This window comes from Rattus norvegicus, chromosome 6, assembly GCF_021556685.1.
Source record: "Rattus norvegicus strain SHRSP/BbbUtx chromosome 6, alternate assembly SHRSP_T2T, whole genome shotgun sequence".
NCBI lineage: Eukaryota > Metazoa > Chordata > Mammalia > Rodentia > Muridae > Rattus > Rattus norvegicus.
In genome coordinates this window covers 107505387-107524782 of record NC_141539.1, presented here as the reverse complement: position 1 = coordinate 107524782, position 19396 = coordinate 107505387, and the positions used below count along the sequence as shown (strand labels likewise).

General features: G+C 48.8%; 1 protein-coding gene across 2 annotated transcripts in view; it reads left to right on the top strand.

The window, feature by feature from the left end:
* Positions 1–18572, top strand: part of Map3k9 (mitogen-activated protein kinase kinase kinase 9) — a 68312-nt gene extending 49740 nt beyond the window's left edge. The window contains exons 6-12 of one of the 2 annotated variants that reach the window (XM_087554300.1): positions 1280–1520; positions 2839–2961; positions 4036–4189; positions 6566–6634; positions 7918–8030; positions 8933–9745; positions 11191–18572. In XM_087554300.1, coding sequence (XP_087410426.1) covers positions 1280–1520; positions 2839–2961; positions 4036–4189; positions 6566–6634; positions 7918–8030; positions 8933–9745; positions 11191–11675 — 1998 coding nt within the window. In that variant the 3' untranslated portion in view covers positions 11676–18572. 2 annotated transcript variants of the gene reach the window in all.
* Positions 18573–19396: the final 824 nt, after the last annotated feature.

The following is a 19396-nucleotide window of genomic DNA, read 5'->3' as shown; positions in this document are numbered from 1 at the left end:
ATCTAAAATTGTATATGATCCATTGCTGCTTTTTTGTTTCCACTTGAAAAGTGTAATGAAGCCTTTGGTCCTGCTAGTATGACAGCATGTGGGGCCGGTATGATTGTTCCCATCTCACAGCTGAGGGCCAAGGGTGTCCATTTTCATGGAGCTAGGAAGGGTGGAAGCAGGATCTTGAGCCTGGGCCATCAAATTCTAAGCTCTTTCTGCAGTGCCCCTACACTAATGGTTTAAAACTAATTTCTGAATCTAATTAAAAGAGATGAGTCCCCTTTGTAGCATGGTTGATCCTAAGCTGTTGGGAAGTTATTGATGTGCTGTAGTGGCTGGGGTAGCAGGTGGGAGGCTAATGGTGGGTCTCTAGGGTTCCCTCTGGGAGAGCAATTGACAGCATTGCATCACTGTTGTTCTTCCAGCTAGGAAGACCTCTACTGTGGCTGGCTTTTGTAAGGTTGCTAAGTCACTGACTCCCGGCCACCTTTCTTTCAGTCATAATGTAATTTATAAATTACACAAGGAAAAATGAAAATGGAATCTTGTCAATAAGTAGTTATAGTAAGCCACCCCCCCCCCTTATAGTTTTGCTTTTTGTGGCTTGACTTAACCACTGTCAACCACAGTCCAAAAATATTAACTGGAACATTGAGGGAGTGGACAGTTTCCTGTTTTAAAGTGCATTCTGTTCTAAGCATCATGAGACAGTCTTGCTCTGCCCTTCCTGGGGACAGCCATCCTCCTCATTCTTGCACAGTACCCAAGCCACACAGTATTGATCTTGGGTTTCTCCTCGGCTGTTGTGATATGGCAGCTCTGTTCAAGTAACCCTTATTTTTATCTAATAAGTGTTCCAAAGGACAAGAGTAGTAATGCTGGTGTCTTTACTGTAGTATATTATCATACTATATATTAACATACTATATATTAATCTCTTATGATATCTAAAAGTAGATTAAATTTTATGATTGAGGTATTTTAGAGGAAGATACATAACACACAGAGAGTTCAGAGGAATCCTGGTTTCAAACATTCCCTGTTGGTCTTGGACGTACTCCCCAGGGATAAGGAGGCTCCGCTCTTGTGGGACGAGTCCGCCTGCGTCTCCAGGTTTGCTCAGTGGCATTTGTCTCTCTAATTGTATTTGCAGTATGGTTGTGTTACACTTTTTCCTTTCACCCAGTGCTGGACATCCTCTCTCCCCTGGGCACCACAGGAGAGCTCTCCAGTTTGTCTCCTTTCTGCACTGAGACCCACCCTTCTCTCTGCTGCCTCCTGTATGTAGGAGCTTCGAACCTGGGAAGAAGAGCTGACCCGGGCTGCGCTCCAGCAGAAGAATCAGGAGGAGCTGCTTCGGCGTAGGGAGCAGGAGCTGGCTGAGCGGGAGATCGACATCCTGGAACGAGAGCTCAACATCATCATCCACCAGCTGTGCCAGGAAAAGCCCCGGGTGAAGAAACGCAAGGGCAAGTTCAGGAAGAGCCGACTGAAGCTCAAGGACGGCAACCGCATCAGCCTTCCCTCGGGTCAGTAGCAGGGAAGGAGCATGGGCCGCTGTGGCAGCGTTGGTGGGAGTCAGACTGTGCTGGGACACACAGGCCATGTTGGGATGGGCCGTCTTGCTCAGTGGATGCCAGACTTTCTGGGACACTGTTCATTGGAGAAGGATGTGTGTCACTGGGGTGGGGGACTCTCAGGTGTTCCTAGGTGAGAAGTCTTAATCCTGAGGAGAGATCGGTCTTGTTTCTATCACAGTTCTAATACTGGGTTAATAAGTAAACATTCCTATATAAGATTCACATACAGCCTCTCAGGAGCACATTGGCTCCATAAAGGTAAATTTTCAGTCCTGTTACCTGGGGGAAATGTAAAGAAATAAGAAACTGCATCAGAACCCAGGTGGAGTGCGATGTACCCAAGGGCACAGGTGAGTATGTCTATAGAAAACAAAGTTCTCTGTGTTCTGAATCTGTAAGGCCTTGGGAAGCAAGCTTATTAGAATGTAAGGAAATGAAGTAGAGTGGCTGTGGGTGACCTTTAAACCTTGGGATGATGGCTTAGGCACTGGCAAGGGAATTGAGTCATCAAATCATGAGAATATGCTCCTGGGGGTGAGCCCTGCTGTCCTTGTCACATCTGATTTGATTGATGTTGTTTGGTTGTGGTTTTGTTTTTTGCAAGTAGCGTGGTGCCTTTAGGTACTTGTGGAGCACCTAGGCTTCACCAGGACACCTCTGTGCATGTACTAGCAACAGGTGTGAAGCTCTGCGTCCATTGCCGGGAGAGGTTAGTGCAGTGGGGAGAGCTCAGTGCCTCCAACAGATGAGGAGGAGACTGAAACGCAGAGCTCAAGAGCTGAGCGGTTCATGTTCTTCATGCTGTATACAAACTACCTTTAAGGTGTTCGAGAAGTGGAGTTGCTCCCCCATTTCTGTTGAGTCCTCATGTTTCTGTCACGACCTGATTCTTAATACACCTGCAATTTGTGAGGAGCATTGAATACTCTTATTTGGTACCTAAAAAGTACACGCATTGCGACAGATCATCTGAAACATGATTTCAAGTAGCGTTTCCTAGAATAATCCACCAAGTGGCATGCACTAGAAAGCAGCTTTCAGGGTGTAACTGTGTACCTGTGTCCAGTACATAGAGAGCATCATGAAGGCTGCTGTCAGCATTCATCTTGTCACGTGTCCCGTTGGGAAAAAGAGGTAGTTCTGGAGAAAACAAAGTTGTTCAGGAGATGAAGGCCAACCCCTCAGGCCTGCCAGGAGACATCAGAGTTCTTAAATGAATTTGACTGTGTGGTAACCCTGATGCACACGTTTTTCTCTCCCCAAGCAGATTTCCAGCACAAGTTCACGGTGCAGGCCTCCCCGACCATGGATAAAAGGAAGAGTTTGATCAGCAACCGATCGAGTCCTCCTGCAAGCCCCACCATCATCCCTCGCCTTCGAGCCATTCAGTGTGAGACAGTTTCCAAAACTGAGGCCAGACATATTAGGGACACTGGTCCCCTGCTCTGCTCAGCCACTGACTAATCCAGGCTTGTTCCAGCTGTAACTTCTGCCACCTTCCCTGACAGTGTGCACACACGCAGGCACATCAGCAGACCCTCAGCCTTCCTGCTCTTTGTCCTGTTGTTCACTTCTGTGCTGTTTCCGCCACCTTTAACACGCAGTCAGACATCAGCACAGGGGCTGTGGGTATGGGGAACTCTTTAGGGAATTGCAAAGCAATTGGAAACTGGAGTGAAAGAGATACAGCGTGGTGTCCACCTGAGGACCACCATACTGTCTGCCCTACTGGGCACCACTGCTTTTCTTCCATCTGTACGTCCGAAGCCGAGGCTTTCCAAAGCCGAGGTCTTAAGGAAACTTGTCAAAGCTTTAGTGTAGGCCAAACCCGGACTTGTTTTATTTTTACTGTAGTAATTACTTTACATAAACATGCGTGTGTCTCTCTGTGTGTGTGTATGTGTGTGTCTGTGTGTATGTATGTATGTTTGTGTGTATGTGTGTGTCTGTTGTGTGCAGCATGTGTGTGTATGTCTGTATGTGTGTATATGTATGTGTATGTCAGTGTGTGTGTGTCTGTGTGTGTGTGAGTGTATGTATGTGTGTGTGTTTGTGTGTATGTGTTTGTGTGTGTGTCTGTGTGTGCATGTGTGTGTGTCTCTCTGTGTGTGTATGTCTATGTATGTGTGTGTATGTATGTGTGTATCTGTGTGTGCATGTGTGTATATGTCTGTGTGTGTGTGAGTGTATGTATGTGTGTGTATGTATGTGTGTGTATGTGTGTGTGTTTGTGTGTATGTGTTTGTGTGTGTGTCTGTGTGTGTGTATGTCTGTGTATGTGTGTGTATGTATGTGTGTCTGTGTGTATGTATGTGTGTATGTGTGTGTGTGTCTGTGTGTGCATGTGTGTATAGTCTGTGTGTGTGTGTGTGTGTGTGTGTGTGTGTGTGTGTGTGTGTGTGTGTAGGGGGTCTGTCTACCATTTTTAGAGATGCTTATCTTACTCAACCTTTGCTATCCACAGTGACACCAGGTGAAAGTAGTAAAACCTGGGGCCGGAGCTCAGTTGTTCCAAAAGAGGAAGGGGAAGAAGAGGAGAAGAGGGCCCCAAAGAAGAAAGGCCGGACGTGGGGACCAGGGACGCTTGGACAGAAGGAGCTCACGTCAGGAGATGAAGGGTAAGAGGCAGATGATGTGAATGTCTTCTCACAGACTGGCACACTGTTTTAAAATATGATAGGATATACTTTTGTTTCTCTCGTTTATTTAATGTTTGGAAAAGTATAAGGGTTCTGTTTTATTTTTTAAGATAGGCTACCCAAACTCTGTTCAAGCTCTCCATCCTCCTGCCTCTGCCTGCTGAGTGCTGGAATCATGGATGTGCACTACTGCCTCTAAGCTTCCTGACCTTTCTAGAGACTTGTCCAGTCTCCTGGACCCTGGGTTTCCGTGTAGGGCAGGAATTGTCAAGTTCTTTCTATGAAAGACCAGATAACATTTTAGGTTTCTGGGTCTTCATGGTGACCAAGAAATAGAAAAGCTGCCCCAGACTCTAAGTGACAGAAGTGAATGAGCTCATGTGTCTGTGTCCCACTCAAACCTCACAGGTTGCAGGCAGGATTGGATTCAGTCTTTGGCTTTGCTGCCCCCTGCAGGTGTTCTCAAAGCTGCAAAGGTCCAAAGAGGATGGGGATGGAGGACGCTGGGCTAAGTGAGCTAAGGTCTGAGTCTTCCTCATAAAACATCTGTTCAGAGGAAAGGGAGGAAGAGCAGGGTCAGAAAGGGCTTTACCCTGAAACCGAGGCAGGCACAGTACCTCAGCCCTGGCACTGCCCTGGAATGTACTGTGCCCCACTGGCCTGCCTTGCTACTCTCCCACTAACCACACGTTAGTGCCCTTCTGGGCAGAGGGTCTTGGTGACTTAGCTGTGCTGAGTCCTCATTTGTAGGCTGGAGGCCCAGGAGCAAATTCTCTGCATCTCCGTTCTCCGTAGGCTGGGCCCCTGATGTCGCACACAGGGTCTTGGACAGGGATTTAGCTCATGTTTTCTCAGCTACAAAATGGGCGTAAGACTCGTACCTCGCTTAGGGGCTGGCTGAATCGCTCCTGTGAAGTGCAGCACTTAGCTGTCTCACGGTGGACGCACGTCATTGTCAGCTGGGTGATGGTCCCTGCCACACCATCTCCTTAATTCCCGACCTGTGCAATCATGGCTTGTATTCCTTCTAGAGTGCTTCCTGCTATTCTGACTGTGCAAATAGCAATTCCAGCACTGTTTTCAGTGACTTCCATTGCTCACTGAGGGGCCTCCAACCTGCCAAACTGCCTTTGGTAATCTTCTGAGTACTAACGTTTTATGTTCAAACTCTCTATTCTTCATGCCTGAGCTTAACGGAGAAAAATACCAGTTAGATTTATAAAAAAAATGGATGTATACTAACTGGCGAAATTACCAAGTTGCTTTAAATAGTAAATGTAGGACAAGCTGTCTGCTCTGTGTGAGCAGCTCTTACAGCCTTCGGGATCAGCAAACCTACAGAACTCAGGAGAATCGAGCAAGGATAAGAATCTTGCAGTCTGCCCTTTATGACTCTGAGGAACCCAGTCACCCTCAGTCGCTGGCTACTTCTGACATTCGTATACATTTTAAGGTTAACCAGGCTAGCTGTGGCTTCTGGTACTTAATTTTTTTAAACTACTTTTTCAGTGAATATACAGAGTGATGGTTTCATTGCAGCTCTCACAGTATAGATCATTATAGTTTTCCTTCCTTCCTTCCTTCCTTCCTTCCTTCCTTCCTTCCTTCCTTCCTTCCTCTCTTCCTCCCTCCTTCCCCCCTCCTTCCCTCCCCCACTTTTCTCTCATGACCTCTTTCTGCAGGTCCTTCCTCTCCTCAAAGAGGATTCTAATGATTTTGTTGCTTCTGCTTCACTTAAAGGTTTCTGTTTGTTTGTTTTGTTTTTGTCCTGGTAGTAAATTAACCTTCTTCTTACACTACAGAATGTTAACTTTGTACTTTTCTTTCTTCTTACATAGATCTGTCCTTGCAGACTTTTGAGACAATTAAGAAGCACATGGCTTGGTGTTTCATTATTCTCAATTCTCATTGAAGAAATCAAAGTGTATTCTAACAAGCTTGAGTCCAGGTGTCTTTGATGTCAGGAATGTTAGAGATCTCTCCGCAATAATATTACTAATTCTAGTGCCTGTTGACTGAAGAAAATTTATAAGGGCAAACCCTTGAATTCAGTACAGTGAATCCCTGTCTCCCACCATCTGACAGCACATGTCTGTAGGGACAGCAGCTCACTGCTGGCAGCTTGGGTGTTTCTGACTCATGGCCCCTTGCCGTTACCTTTGGCCCTTACAGTGGAAGGGCCTGGGCCTCAAACAGCTCCAACATGGCAGTCTTTTCTGGGGGTGGGTTTGCTGATTGGACAGGCAGAGCACAGCTGGCCACCTCGCTGGTCTAGCCTGGGCAGTTTGAGTATGGGAGAGGGTGAGCTGGCTGTGGTCTCTGCTGCATATTGCTGATTCTCTTTATCCATTGAAGATCCCCTCAGAGACGGGAAAAAGCTAATGGCTTAAGTACCCCATCAGAGTCTCCACACTTCCACTTGGGGTGAGTCTGTTCTCCACACATCCACAGCTGTACTGATAGCAACTGCCCTTCCATTCCCTGTCCTCATTCCTCATCGCTGCAAGTGAGAGCTGGTTATTTTTTTTAAGAGCAGTGCACCTTGGGAAAATTGCCCTGTCGACCCACCCCAGTTGCTGGGCTGCTCCTTGCACACTGTGTCTAGAGAAGGCCCTGTGTTGTTCATCCTCGAGCACTGGCTTTGATTTGCTAATCTCGGCTTCCTCAGGCCCAGTACTCTCGGGGAACAGTGCAGTGGGGAGCCCCAGGCTGTGGTGGTGACCACTTCTCTCTAGCTCTGTGTCCTGTGCTTCAGTTCACCAGTGTTTCTGTCGCACAGTTCTGAGGCTTAGGAGAAACTTGAGCCTTCTCTCTCCCTCTGGTGGCTTCAGACCTCGAGAGAGTAGGCTTTAGGTGTATGTGTCTTTAGCATTAAAAATCAAGAGTCCTCTCTGGCTGATGTGCTAGGTTTTCAATGCCACCATATCATGCAGATTCTTCAGCGCTCCCTCTACTGCCCTCTAGGGGAAAGACCAGAGCGTCCAGACCCTTGTAAGGGAGCCGAAGGGGCCTGTTCTGTCTCTGAAGAGTTACTATCAGGCCTGCCAAGTGAGCTGATGGCGGGGATTTGAAATCAAGCCTCCGTCCTTTGTCTCCATGTCCAGACAAACGGAGGCTTGAGCACCGTGTAGTGTTTCCCATAGAGGGCTACCCCACGTGAATTGTGGGTGCAGCTTTCTTGCTTGATTTTTTTATTTTTTTCCTTTTGAAGAGTGAATGGCTTTGGAAGCTTAAGCATGCGAGATAGAAGCTTGGAAGGAGAAGCTGAGAGACATTATGAGTGGAGTGGCCGGGGCCATTTCTGCTGGTTCATCTGCCCCATGCTTGCCTTGCACTGCAGGTGTCTGCATTGAAATACTTGTGATGTTCCGAGTGTGTTGTGTTTGGTTCCTATGGGGCGATTGCCTTTCCCTTAAGAATGGCTCAGACCAGACCTTCCACAGGCTCAGTCCTTACTTTCTGTCTGCTTGCCCGCCCGCCCGCTCACTCGCTCTTTCCATGATTCCATAGCATGTGAGGGCTGGGTTAAACCACCGCTTTTCATCTCCTAGAGCATGTGCACTTGTCTGTGAACTAGAAGGGCTCAGGAAGAGTTGTCTGACCCCCAAGGATTTCAGTGTGATTAAGTCGATGAACACTTTCTGAATGCCTACGGAGGCTGTACGGGAAATGGCCAGTGCTGACGAGTCTCCTCCCCCTTCCTTCAGCCTCAAGTCCCTGGTAGACGGATACAAGCAGTGGTCATCCAGTGCCCCCAACCTGGGGAAGGGCCCGAGGAGTAGCCCTGCCCTGCCCGGGTTCACCAGCCTTATGGAGATAGGTAAGTATAGCATTTATCTTGGTCTTCTCCCGCTTTCCTTAGACAGTTAATTCTTGGCCAGACTTCCAGAATTGTTTAAGGACTCCTAATACTATTATCCATAGGGTGTGTCTCATTTTTCTTCTCAACTGTGGTCCTCTCCTTTGTCCTCTCCATTTTATCAGGTTTCCCTAAACCCCAGTCACTGTGTATTGTGGCCGTGGAATCTGTCTTTTGCCTCGGCCTCGAGATTCCAGCAATAATCTCCTGGGGCAGTGTACAAGGATGAGGACTTGAACCGGACATATTTCCCCTTTCCTAGTCCTTCAAATGTTACTATGGCTACTGAATGGTGGCCGAGCACTCGAGAAGATTTTCTTTGTAGATTTCCAAGTCATAATAGGCCTATCAATAGAACAGATTGGCCTCCAAACATGTGGAGTTTTCTGATTTCTTGTGAAGACCAACCTTCAGACGTTTTGCTAAGAATCATGCTAGAAATCCAAAGCCTTTCTAGTTTTATAAGAAAAAAATAAATAAAACTACAAAAATATTAGAAATGTTTTTGTTCTAGTTCTAGTTCTAGGAACTCATTCTGCATGTTCTTGTAAGTATCCCGAGTGGGCGAAAGGTATTGCCCAGTGGCAGCATACTTGCCTAGCGGCCATGAGGTCGGCACAGCATTATACACACACTCGGCAGAGTCCCTAAAGGAGGCTGTGAATTAGCTGATACTCTTTTTTTGCAAGTAGAGAACTGGGCTCTGGAATGCGGGTGGATTTCCCATGTTGGTCTCAGTTGCGTGTAACAGAACAGTCCGCATTGGCTCAGTGTCCACTTTAAGTCCTGCTTCTCTGACACTGAGCTGGGGAAGGACCAGCCCCTTCACTCCTTTTCTCTGCCATTTCTCTTGTTTTCCACAGAGGATGAGGATAGTGAAGGCCCAGGAAGCGGAGAGAATCATCTACAGCATTCACCCAACCAGTCCTACCTCTGTATCCCATTTCCTCGTGGGGAGGATGGGGATGGCCCCTCCAGTGATGGAATTCATGAGGAACCCACCCCAGTCAACTCAGCTACCAGTACCCCTCAGCTGACGCCAACTAACAGCCTCAAGCGCAGCGGGACCCACCACCGGCGCTGCGAGGTCGCTCTGCTCGGATGTGGAGCTGTTCTGGCAGCCACAGGCCTGGGGTTTGACTTGCTGGAAGCTGGCAAGTGCCAGTTGCTTCCCCCAGAGGAACCTGAGCCACCAGCCCGGGAGGAGAAGAAGAGGCGAGAGGGTCTTTTCCAAAGGGCCAGTCGCCCTCGTCGGAGTACCAGCCCGCCCTCCCGAAAGCTCTTTAAGAAGGAAGAGCCGATGACGTTGCTAGGAGACCCCTCTGCCTCCTTGACACTGCTGTCTCTCTCCTCCATCTCTGAATGCAACTCTACTCGCTCCCTACTGCGCTCTGACAGTGATGAGATCGTGGTGTATGAAATGCCAGTCAGCCCAGTTGAAGCTCCACCCCTAACCCAGTGCACCCAGAACCCCCTGGTTAATGTCCGAGTGGAGCGCTTCAAGAGAGACCCCAACCAGTCCCTGACTCCCACCCACGTCACCCTCACAGCCCCCACACAGCCTAGTGGTCACAGGCGGACTCCTTCTGATGGGGCACTTAAACCAGCATCAGTGCCCCCAGCCCTGGGCAGCAGAAGCCCCTCCAGCAATGGAGTGAGCCCTGGTCCTGGAGCAGGTGAGTTCTGGTCACTTCCCCTCTGTCCTCGCTCCTTATGTGGCCCCAGAGTAAAGATGTTTGTAGGTGGCTCATTTTCTCTCCTTTTACTTCCGGATTCGAGTAAGCCCCATTGCTTCTTCTCTTGCTCAACCATGCAAGGAATGTGCTATGGAATTGTCAGGGTGCTCAGAGCTGGCTGACTTCTCTCTGCCCTGTGCCATGGGCATCTTCTCCTGACTTGAAAGGAGACAGGCTGCTTAGGAAGAGACAGAGGAGGCAGACAAGGGCTTCAATGGTGTGCTGAAACCCTGCTCTGGGGCAGGGCGGAGGTTCTTGTTCCCTATAGATGCTGTAGCCACAATGGAGGAGTCTTCACACACCTAGGAAGGGTGTTTTCTGCCACATACTTGGGCTCCTGCCATTATAGCATTAGTTCAGACACACACCTAAGGTCAGCTGCCACCCATCCATCACAATCCCTGTCACTAGTTCCTGAGTCACTCCTGCCCCTTCACAGCTGGAGACATGTCTGGTAGGTGGCTGTCCACATGTATGAACTTGTCTTTAGCAGTTGACCTTAGAAACTCTTGTGAATGGGCACTTTCACCTTAGGACTTCCCTGCCCCCATTCTTGCTCCCCAAAAGACCCAAGTCTGGCTAAGAAACACCCCCTACTTAGTCCATCGAGAGAGCAAAGGTTCTCTCACCCTTTGAATGATATTGTCGTGTGCGTGCGTGTGTGCATGTGTGTGTGTGTGTGTGTGTGTGTGTGTGTGTGTGTGTGTGTGTGTCACGCCTTTGTGTGAGCCTCCTGTAGGTTTCTCTGTTACATGGTGTGTGACCTTTAATGGAGTAGAGGCACGTGAATCATCTTTACGTTTTGCTGCCTAGCTCATTTCCTGCCATGTGGCTGTGAGGTAGATGACATTGAACATAGTCATTCCCTTAAATCGGTCAGCAAACTGTTTTGGGAAAGGACAGAATGGTAAATGTTTTGGGTTTTGTGAGTTAAGTAACCTTTTCTTTTTCTTTTTTCTTTTTCTTTCTTTCTTTTCTTTTCCTTTTTCTTTCTTCTTTTTCTCATTTTTTCTTTTTGTAACTAGTCAGCTGTACTGCTGAAGATACAAAGCAACTACAGAGTGTATCAAAAATGCGTCTCAGTAAAACTTTATTTACAAACATAAGGGACCACCTTGTGGGTCCTTTCCCAACATCTGCCTTAAATTAGTTTATTATGCATGTGACCCCCCAATATGTTAACCATTACTTGACCCAAGGCCACTTTGTTTCACCTCTGAACCTTCAGCAGCTCCCAGCACTCGACCTGACATGGTGTGTTCTGTGAACATTTGTTTCATTCCTGTCCCAGCGCCTAAGCGTGTGGAAGTGTGGGGAAGGTCCGTACCTCAGCTGGAGATAATGGCACTGTCATCTGATGTCTTTCCTTTTGTCTCTCTGACCAGGCATGTTGAAAACCCCCAGTCCCAGCCGAGACCCAGGCGAATTTCCCCGTCTCCCTGACCCCAACGTGGTCTTTCCCCCAACTCCGAGGCGCTGGAACACACAGCGAGACTCTACCTTAGAGAGACCCAAGACGCTGGAGTTTCTGCCTCGGCCACGTCCTTCTGCCAACCGGCAGCGGCTGGACCCTTGGTGGTTTGTGTCCCCCAGCCATGCCCGCAGCGCCTCCCCAGCTAATAGCTCCAGCACAGAGACACCCAGCAACCTGGACTCCTGCTTTGCCAGCAGCAGCAGCACTGTGGAAGAGCGGCCTGGACTCCCAGCCCTGCTCCCCTTACAGGCAGGGCCACTGCCCCCTGCTGAGCGGACACTTCTGGACCTGGACGCTGAGGGGCAGAGCCAGGATAGCACTGTGCCCCTGTGCAGAGCTGAACTGAATGCACATGGGCCTTCTCCATATGAGATCCAACAGGAGTTCTGGTCTTAGTGAAAAAGGGTCAGGGTGGGCAAGGGAGAAGTCGGAGGAGGCAGAGGGAGCTGGCTGGCACAGCCCGGTCTCAGTTAGGCCCCCTGGGATCCAGACCTCCTCCTTGCACTGAAAATGCACTTTGAAGACGGAAGGGATAGCAGCAGGGCCACCGGAGAGTCTCCTGGCCTGCAGTATCTTTCCTCCATGTTCACTAGAGGGGCTGTGTCAGCTCTAGCTGTGTGCATATGTCCCCACCCTCTGGTCTTCCTCGCCTTTAGGGTGACACAACTGCCTCTTCTCAGCCAACTAGAGTTGTCCCGGGTTCCCTTTGTCAGCCCTGAGTCCTACCTGTTCACACAGCGCTACTGATGTTCTGTGATTGATCTGACTTATCGTCCTTTCTTCCCACGACTCAGTGTCACCTTTGGTATTTGACGAGTGTCTTGTGTTCCAAGTCCTTTTGTGCCAGCTGATGGGTTTAGGTTGGCCTTATGAAGGCCAAAGGGTTGACAGACCTGGTACTACCACCTGCACGAATCTCAGTGAGGACTGAGGATTCAGAGATGGAGGAGAGGAGGCAGTCGGGAACAATCCAGTCAGGCTGGGTGGGGAGGCTGATAGAAGAACCATGCCTTGGTTTGCTTTGGTTTGGTTTAGGTTTGGGTTTTGGAAACAAAGGCAGACATCAGCACCCACCGCAGGGCTCCATCCACCCCTGCTTCAGATCACGGTTGCACCAGGTTTGAATGTCAGCATATTCATCTCAGGAATGGCGTTTGGGAGGCACACTCACTGACCCCGGGTTCCTGAAGCCAGGAACAATGCCTGCATTTGTTTGTCATGTTGGGCTTCCCTTCTTTCCTCCAGTTCCTGGAGTCAGTGTGCTTTAGGTCATGTGCGATTCGCAGATACACCTGAAGTATGTCAACATCATATGAGGTAGTGTCCTGGACCATGAGGTATGGAACTATGAGGATTCCTTCATCCGACTGTCCATTTTGTGATGTCCTTGAAGTCAATGGAAACTTGGTAATAATGTTTGGATGCAGGGAGGCAGCAGTGTGGTACAGTTCCCAAGGCACCCAGTGGGCTGCTGACGCCATCTCTGTCTCTACACAGAGAGCTTTTGTGCTGGGCCCTATACCATGAGCTGGGTAGTAGAGACAAGAAAGGCTAGTGCTGATGTGTTTAGTATTTGTTTCTTAAATGTGAATATTGAGCTTCAAAGTGTTTTCACTTATTTTCGTCACTGTCCACTCCCCCCGAGCCCCTTGTGTTGTATGTGCACCATGGCCCTTATGTGGCAGTGACAGCTTGGTTGAGGTTACAGCCCCCAGTAGTGTTGGAGTCTGTCTGCAGTTCTCTCTGCTGCCGTCTGGATGCCCAGAGGGTTAGAGCGGCACACATAGCGCAGGTGACAGATTTCATCGTTGCTGTTTCTCTGGGAAGCACATATGCGATGATGTTGGCTCCCACAAGTTCTTTATGAGCTCTTTCGCCCTTTGTCTCAACCCTGCACCCCCAGTTACAGACAGGGGATCAGTACTGATGGTGTCTGTCAGCCAGAGTTTTGCTATAATATCTGATCTTCCCTCTTGGTTCTGTGAAATGAGAATGAAGAGATTAGCTTTGCCCCATACTCAGATAGGCGAGGGGAGCTCGTGAGCCCCCTCAGTCCCAGCCAACCCAGCGATGATGCTCCCCTGTTCCAAGCCACAATCATCTGTACACCAGCCCCAAGCAGAGCTTTTTCCTGTAGCCATCTCCAGGAGAGACATTGTTAAAGATGCAGTATACACTGAGTGGCAACTATATGCCATTGAGTGACAGGTGGAATCTAGTTCCTCTCCACCCATCATTCAGACAGGGGAAGGCTTTGCTGAGGAGATGATTGTACCCGGGAGAAGTGAACACAGGACTATATAATCTGCTGCTGGGAGCATGAGTTACCATGGGGGATGTGTGTCTCCTTTAGCTCTTCCAAACCTATGCAGTGCTGGCCCGCTGCCTGCCACACTGCCGTGCAAGCCTGGAGATGGGATGAATGCTAAGCCGTTACCATTTGTGTGACATAGGTTCCCTTGTCTGTGGTCATGGTTAGGACCAGGCTTGGTGGGTGTGAATAAACCCACTTACGTGGCAGTGGTTCTCCCTTTCACTTCCCTTTCCTCAAAGACTTGACTGTCTTCTTGGAACGCATGTCCCTACCTTCAAGATGCTAACAGGATTGGATACTGTTCTTTCCTGTGAGTCTCCTCAGTTCCTGGTGATAGCCTGGATCTACAAGGATAAGCGCTGGCAAGTGAAGCAAGTTCTAGGAAGCTGTTGTGGACGCTCCTGGTATTCTCTGACATTTCTGTGACCTCGTAGACATCATCATTAGGATAGCCTACATTTGGACAACTCAGAATGGGGATGTTTTTCCTTCTGACCTTTTAAAGTGACATTATTTTCTTCATATATGATACACTTGTCTCAACAGGAAGACAGACAGACACTGTTTGGATGGTTGGGTCTGGCCACCAGGCTCTGACACCGTACAAGTTGGCCCGCCTCCTCTGTTCTGCTTTTCTTGCATGACTCTGGTCCTGTGTCTTGAACTCTCTCAGGTTTCCTTCTAAAAGCCTTTATCATATACTTCCCTTGCAAGGGCATTGAGACACTGTAGCGCCCTGCCAGCTTGAGGGCCAGTCTCTTCCCCTGCAGGATGAATATGTTGGAGCTGGCAGCGTTGTTCTCACCATCTTTGCCTCTGGGCATCTTGCCTTAGTTTTGTCCTTTGGCTTCTAGAAGGTGAGTGGTTTGGAGTTGGTTTGACACGATGAATGGGCACCCAGGCCAGGCACATGCTCTTCCACCACATCATGTAGCCCAGGTGACTACGTAATCATTTTCTAATCTTCTCCCTACTTAATCTGTCCAGCTGGGTGTGCTCACCATTTGTGTCTTGCTGAGGGCCGGGAGCTGGGTGGCAGCATCTGGATGGCAGTTTGCTGTCTTTGCTTTTTGAGGATCATCCCTAGAGTGTATTTGGTAAGAATTCGAAATCAGGCCAGTTCTGGAATAATCTTTGGGAAAAGGGTCCCTAGCAATGGGACATCATGTGTCGGATGATGATGCGCCTCCCTTCACCTCAGGCTGTTGCTCAGGAACACAGACATTGTGGGGTGTTTAGACCCGACCCTTGCTCCACGCTTTTGCCCCATGAGAAGGGCCATTCTTAACTCATGTCTTCTGCTCATCTTCTTTCCTCTGCTACCCCACCCACCCCCATAGCTGGATCTCCCATTTGATGAGCAAGGGCCCACCAAGATCAAGCTCCTAACAGAGTAAAGAGCAGTGGGCCCTGAAGGCTGGGTGGGCGGCTGCAAGTGTCCAGTGGTGCTCCGCCATGGAAGCCCCGACTTTTATCATGTTTATTTGATCGTGTGCCTTTGGATGGGTGTGTGAGGAGTTGTGCATTCCGATAGGTCAGAAGCACACATCTCTAGAAGCCTGGGAAAGAGGCAGGTCCTACTGTTGGCGAAGTACTGAACTTCCTCTAAGGACTTAATAGACTGGAATTAGGGTAGAGGTAAGAGTGGCTCCCAAGGAGTTGTGGGTGGCTAGAACCTGGCAACTTAAGCTGTCCATTTTCAAGTCAAAGTTTGCCAATAATCTGGTCCTCAGAAGCCTGGCTGTGAGCTGGAGATGATACTCCTCTGCTTAAAGCCCTTCTAACTTCAAAACCTACATCTTAGCTAGGTTCAGGGATCCATTCCTGGAAGCCCAACCCCTCAGGAGACTGAGGCAGGGCAATTGATTCAGCCCCAGGTGTGATGTCAGTCTGGAGCAACACAGCAAAGTCCTATTTCTTAAACGTGTGATGCCAGAACCCCGGCTCCAGCACAGCAACATTGCTTCCCTTGGTGGAGAAAGTGAGAATGTCTGTGTGACTGGAGGTCAAAGGCTACAGTTGGCCACTCTATATGGCTCAGTCATATATCACCTGTCATTCATTGTCCTTGGCTTGGCCTGAGAATGACTTCCTGTCATGATTTAGTTGTTGGAGACTCATTTCCAGATGGCAAAACAATATTTTCCTAGTTCAAAAATTGTAATAAAATCCACACATGGAAGGAAAAAGGCCCTTCACCTCAGACTCTGGCATAGCTGCCTGGAGGCTCACCATCTCTGGTGCCTAGTTGGAGGGCAGGAATCAGGAGCTGGGATGGGTAATTAATACACATCTAACTAGTCTCACCCAGAGCTGGGTTCATGGTTAGGTTTGCAAGCCAGATTTTTTTTCATGAACTTCTAGGTATTTCCATTCACCGCCTTTGTCCATTTCTGGAGGCACCTGGGCCTCCCTAAGCTGCGGGGAGGCACTGGACTGACTTTTCAGAGTACTCGGCTCTGCCCTGGCACTGACTGGTCCTCGATTTCTTACTGCCTTTGTCCCTGCATCCTCTCTAAGTCTCATGTTGGAAAAGAGAAGATCCTGGGGATGGTGGGCGCTAACCTGAGCTGTTAGCTCCTTTGGAAACAGGCCTGCCTTGCCGTGCCCTGACTGACCCTCTAACTGCTCTGCCCAGCCCTTGGATTGTCAGATGTGATTGTGGCAGCAAGATGGTGTCTCAGGATAGGGAATGAGAACACATCTAGATTTCAAAGGCCAGCCTTTCTTGCTGGGAAGGAGGGGAGCAAGTCCTCTGGTCAGAATGGCTGTAAGGGAAACCCTGACCTGTGGAGACCCCTTGGAAGTGAAATGGCGTCCTTTGCACTCACTCAAGATCACGTTTCAGATTCTTCACACCTCCATACCTGCACAGACAACCTTAAGGCTGAGCACCAACATGTCATGGATGTTTTTATCTGGCATTTTAGAACGTTACATTGAAGAATGGTTTAGCCTTTGGTTGCTTTTTTTTTTTTTTTAACCTCCCTTTGAAATTTGTATCCAATGCAAGTGCCTCACTCTCCTCACCCTGGTATGAGACAGGCCCTACCTGCCTGTCTGCTGGGGCTCCAGATGGAGTTGTGGCTTTGTGTTTTATTCTCACTACCACCTCGTACCACAAGTTCTCAGTGCTGCTTGTCATCCCTGGGAGACCTTGCATTCAAACACAAGGGGGAAACACACTGTTCCTATCATTGGCCCTGTAGGCAGGGTAACTTGTCCTTCCTTTCTTCGTGTCCTCCATGTCCTCCGGCTGCCTTTTAGGCTCTCAGAAGCATTCCTGGAGAAGGAAAGGAGTCCTGCAGAGAGAAGCCTAGAGGTTCTCAACTTAAACTTCTCTGGGAATTCTAGAAGTAAATAGACCTCATTCATCTGTCCTGGGTCTGAGGAATGAGTCAATGGAAGAATGGAAGCTCTCCTGCTTCCTGTATGTTAAGCCTTGTGACCGCCCCCCCGCCACACACACAGAGCAAACCTTCACACCGTGCACTAAGGTTAGGCTCACTGCCATTATTTCCCACCTTAACGATCTTGTTGCTCATGCCGTCTTTTTCTACCTCCAGCTCCAAGGCCACGTCTGCTGTGGCTTATTATTTCTTTTATGATCATCAATACTATGGACGGGGTCTCATGTAACCCAGACAGGCCTCAAACTTGCTATATAGCTAAGGATGACCTTGTACCATGGGTCCTCCTGCCTCCACTTGCCAGAGGCTAAGATTACAGGTGTATAACACAGCTTTCCTTATTACTCTAAGAATGAGATGAGGGCTTATCCTGGCCCAGGGGGGGAACTGAACAACAAACTTTAAGAAACGACTACTAAGTCTTCCACCTAAGGAGCTTCTGTCCGGAACTGTATGTGTGTGTATTTTGTGACTCCTTACAGCACTCCCCAGAGTTGGTGGGTATCACCTGCATCCAAGAATGTGTGGACAGACTTGGGGTGTTTGTACTGCGTACCTACAGTCACAGATCTGGAAAGCAAGTTGCTGATCTCTCTGCTCTAGCCTGTGAACGCATTTCTAGACCATGGTTGAAGAGCATTTGAGGTGAAATTAACCCATCCTGGGTCCACGTAGGTTCTGAAATCACCCTTCCCAAGGAGTTGTGTTCTCTGACTGAACTGTGATCTCCCCGAGCCCAGCAAGCCTCATTATTGCTGTGGTAGCTTTCTCCTTCACCTTTCTCAGTTCTGCAGGGATTTTGATCTCCCTGGGATGACTGTCTGCCCTGTAGATCCCCTCCCTCCCAGCACCAAGAAGTTCCTGGGTCTCTGCTGTCCCACTTGGAGCTTCCTCATAGTGCTCCTCCACCTTGCTTCCTTCCCAGTTCTTGGAGCTTGGGAGCTTGTTTCAGCTCCTGTCTTCTAGGGAGTTGAGGATGTTGTCCTTTTGTCGCCTTGAGCCTTGGTACCCAGCTAGCAAAGCAGGGAAGTGTTGAACTCACTAATGTTCTGCTTCCCCCGGCCCCTGTTCCTCACGTTTGTCCACAGCAAGGCCGCCACAGAGAGCGGTCTGAGGCTCTGTTCAAGGTCTCAAGGAGAGGCATTGAATAGGCCCTACTTTTCTGAAAAGCTGTCTTTGGGGCTTTCTCCTGTAAGGGCCCTCGAGTCTACAAGGTAAGGTGAAAGTTGTTTGTTTTGTCGTTCAGTATTTAACTACAAGCTTCCTTTTCTGCGCCAGTGTCTTCTTTGTGAGTCCCTCCTTGAGCCCCTGTTTGCTTTGGAATTTAAATTATTGTGTGTTGTCAGAAGTATTTAAAGATAGAAGAGTCCTGAAGGAAGCTTATTATCAGGTTCTTTTCTTTGGCCTTTTCTCTTCATTTGTTTCAAGGTACTGTATATCGTTGATGGGATGCCAAGCGGGCTTGGTTCAGTGGCTAAGCCCCGCACTGTATTATGGTGTAATGTTGATCTCAGCCTGATCCCAACACCAGAGCTCTCAGAGACTTGAATAAAACTGTCATAATGGTCACTCCTGGTTCTATGTGGTGGTCCTGTGTAACTTGTTCTAACCTATTCTCATGTTAACTAGACCAGTCATCCCAGTAGCCAGGCTGTACCCAGGGAAGTGTTACCTGTAGGAAAAGAGTATGGAGAGATAAGATTCTGTAGAAAAAAAGCCAAGGTTGAGTGGCCTCTGAGGGTGGACGATGTAGAGGAATGGCATTTGCTCTGTGTGTGCAGGGGCAGAGGTTGCGACGCAGGAACCTGCAGTCTCCACTCCTTGCGCCAGGTAGGTTCTGAGGAATCAAACTTAGATCATCAGGCATGGCAGTAAGTACTCTTACTATCTAAGCAGTCACCAACCCAAAAAATCTGTTTACTTAAGGATGGGAGGGAAGCTGACAAAAGCTTAGTTGGTACCTTGTAAACACTAGGGCCTTAGTTTGATCCCTGGAGCTCATAAGAAAAGGTGAACATGGTGGTGTCTGTTATAATACCAGTGCTGGGGAGGCAGGGAAAGGCAGGACTCAGTGGCCAGTCAGGTTAGTCAGATCCAAGTCAGTGAGAGATCCTGTCCAAACAAGGTGGAAGGGCAATGGCACAGGCACCTGAAAAATAATACCCAGGCTCCTCTGGCCTCCACACACATACACACATGCACACACACACACACACACACACACACACACACACACACACAGATATACACACACAAATACACACACACATACAGAGATATACACACACATACACACAAATACACATACAGACACACAGTCACACACACGCACGCGAGTGTGCATACATGCATAAACAGGCACACACATACATGCATACAGGCATGTGCACACA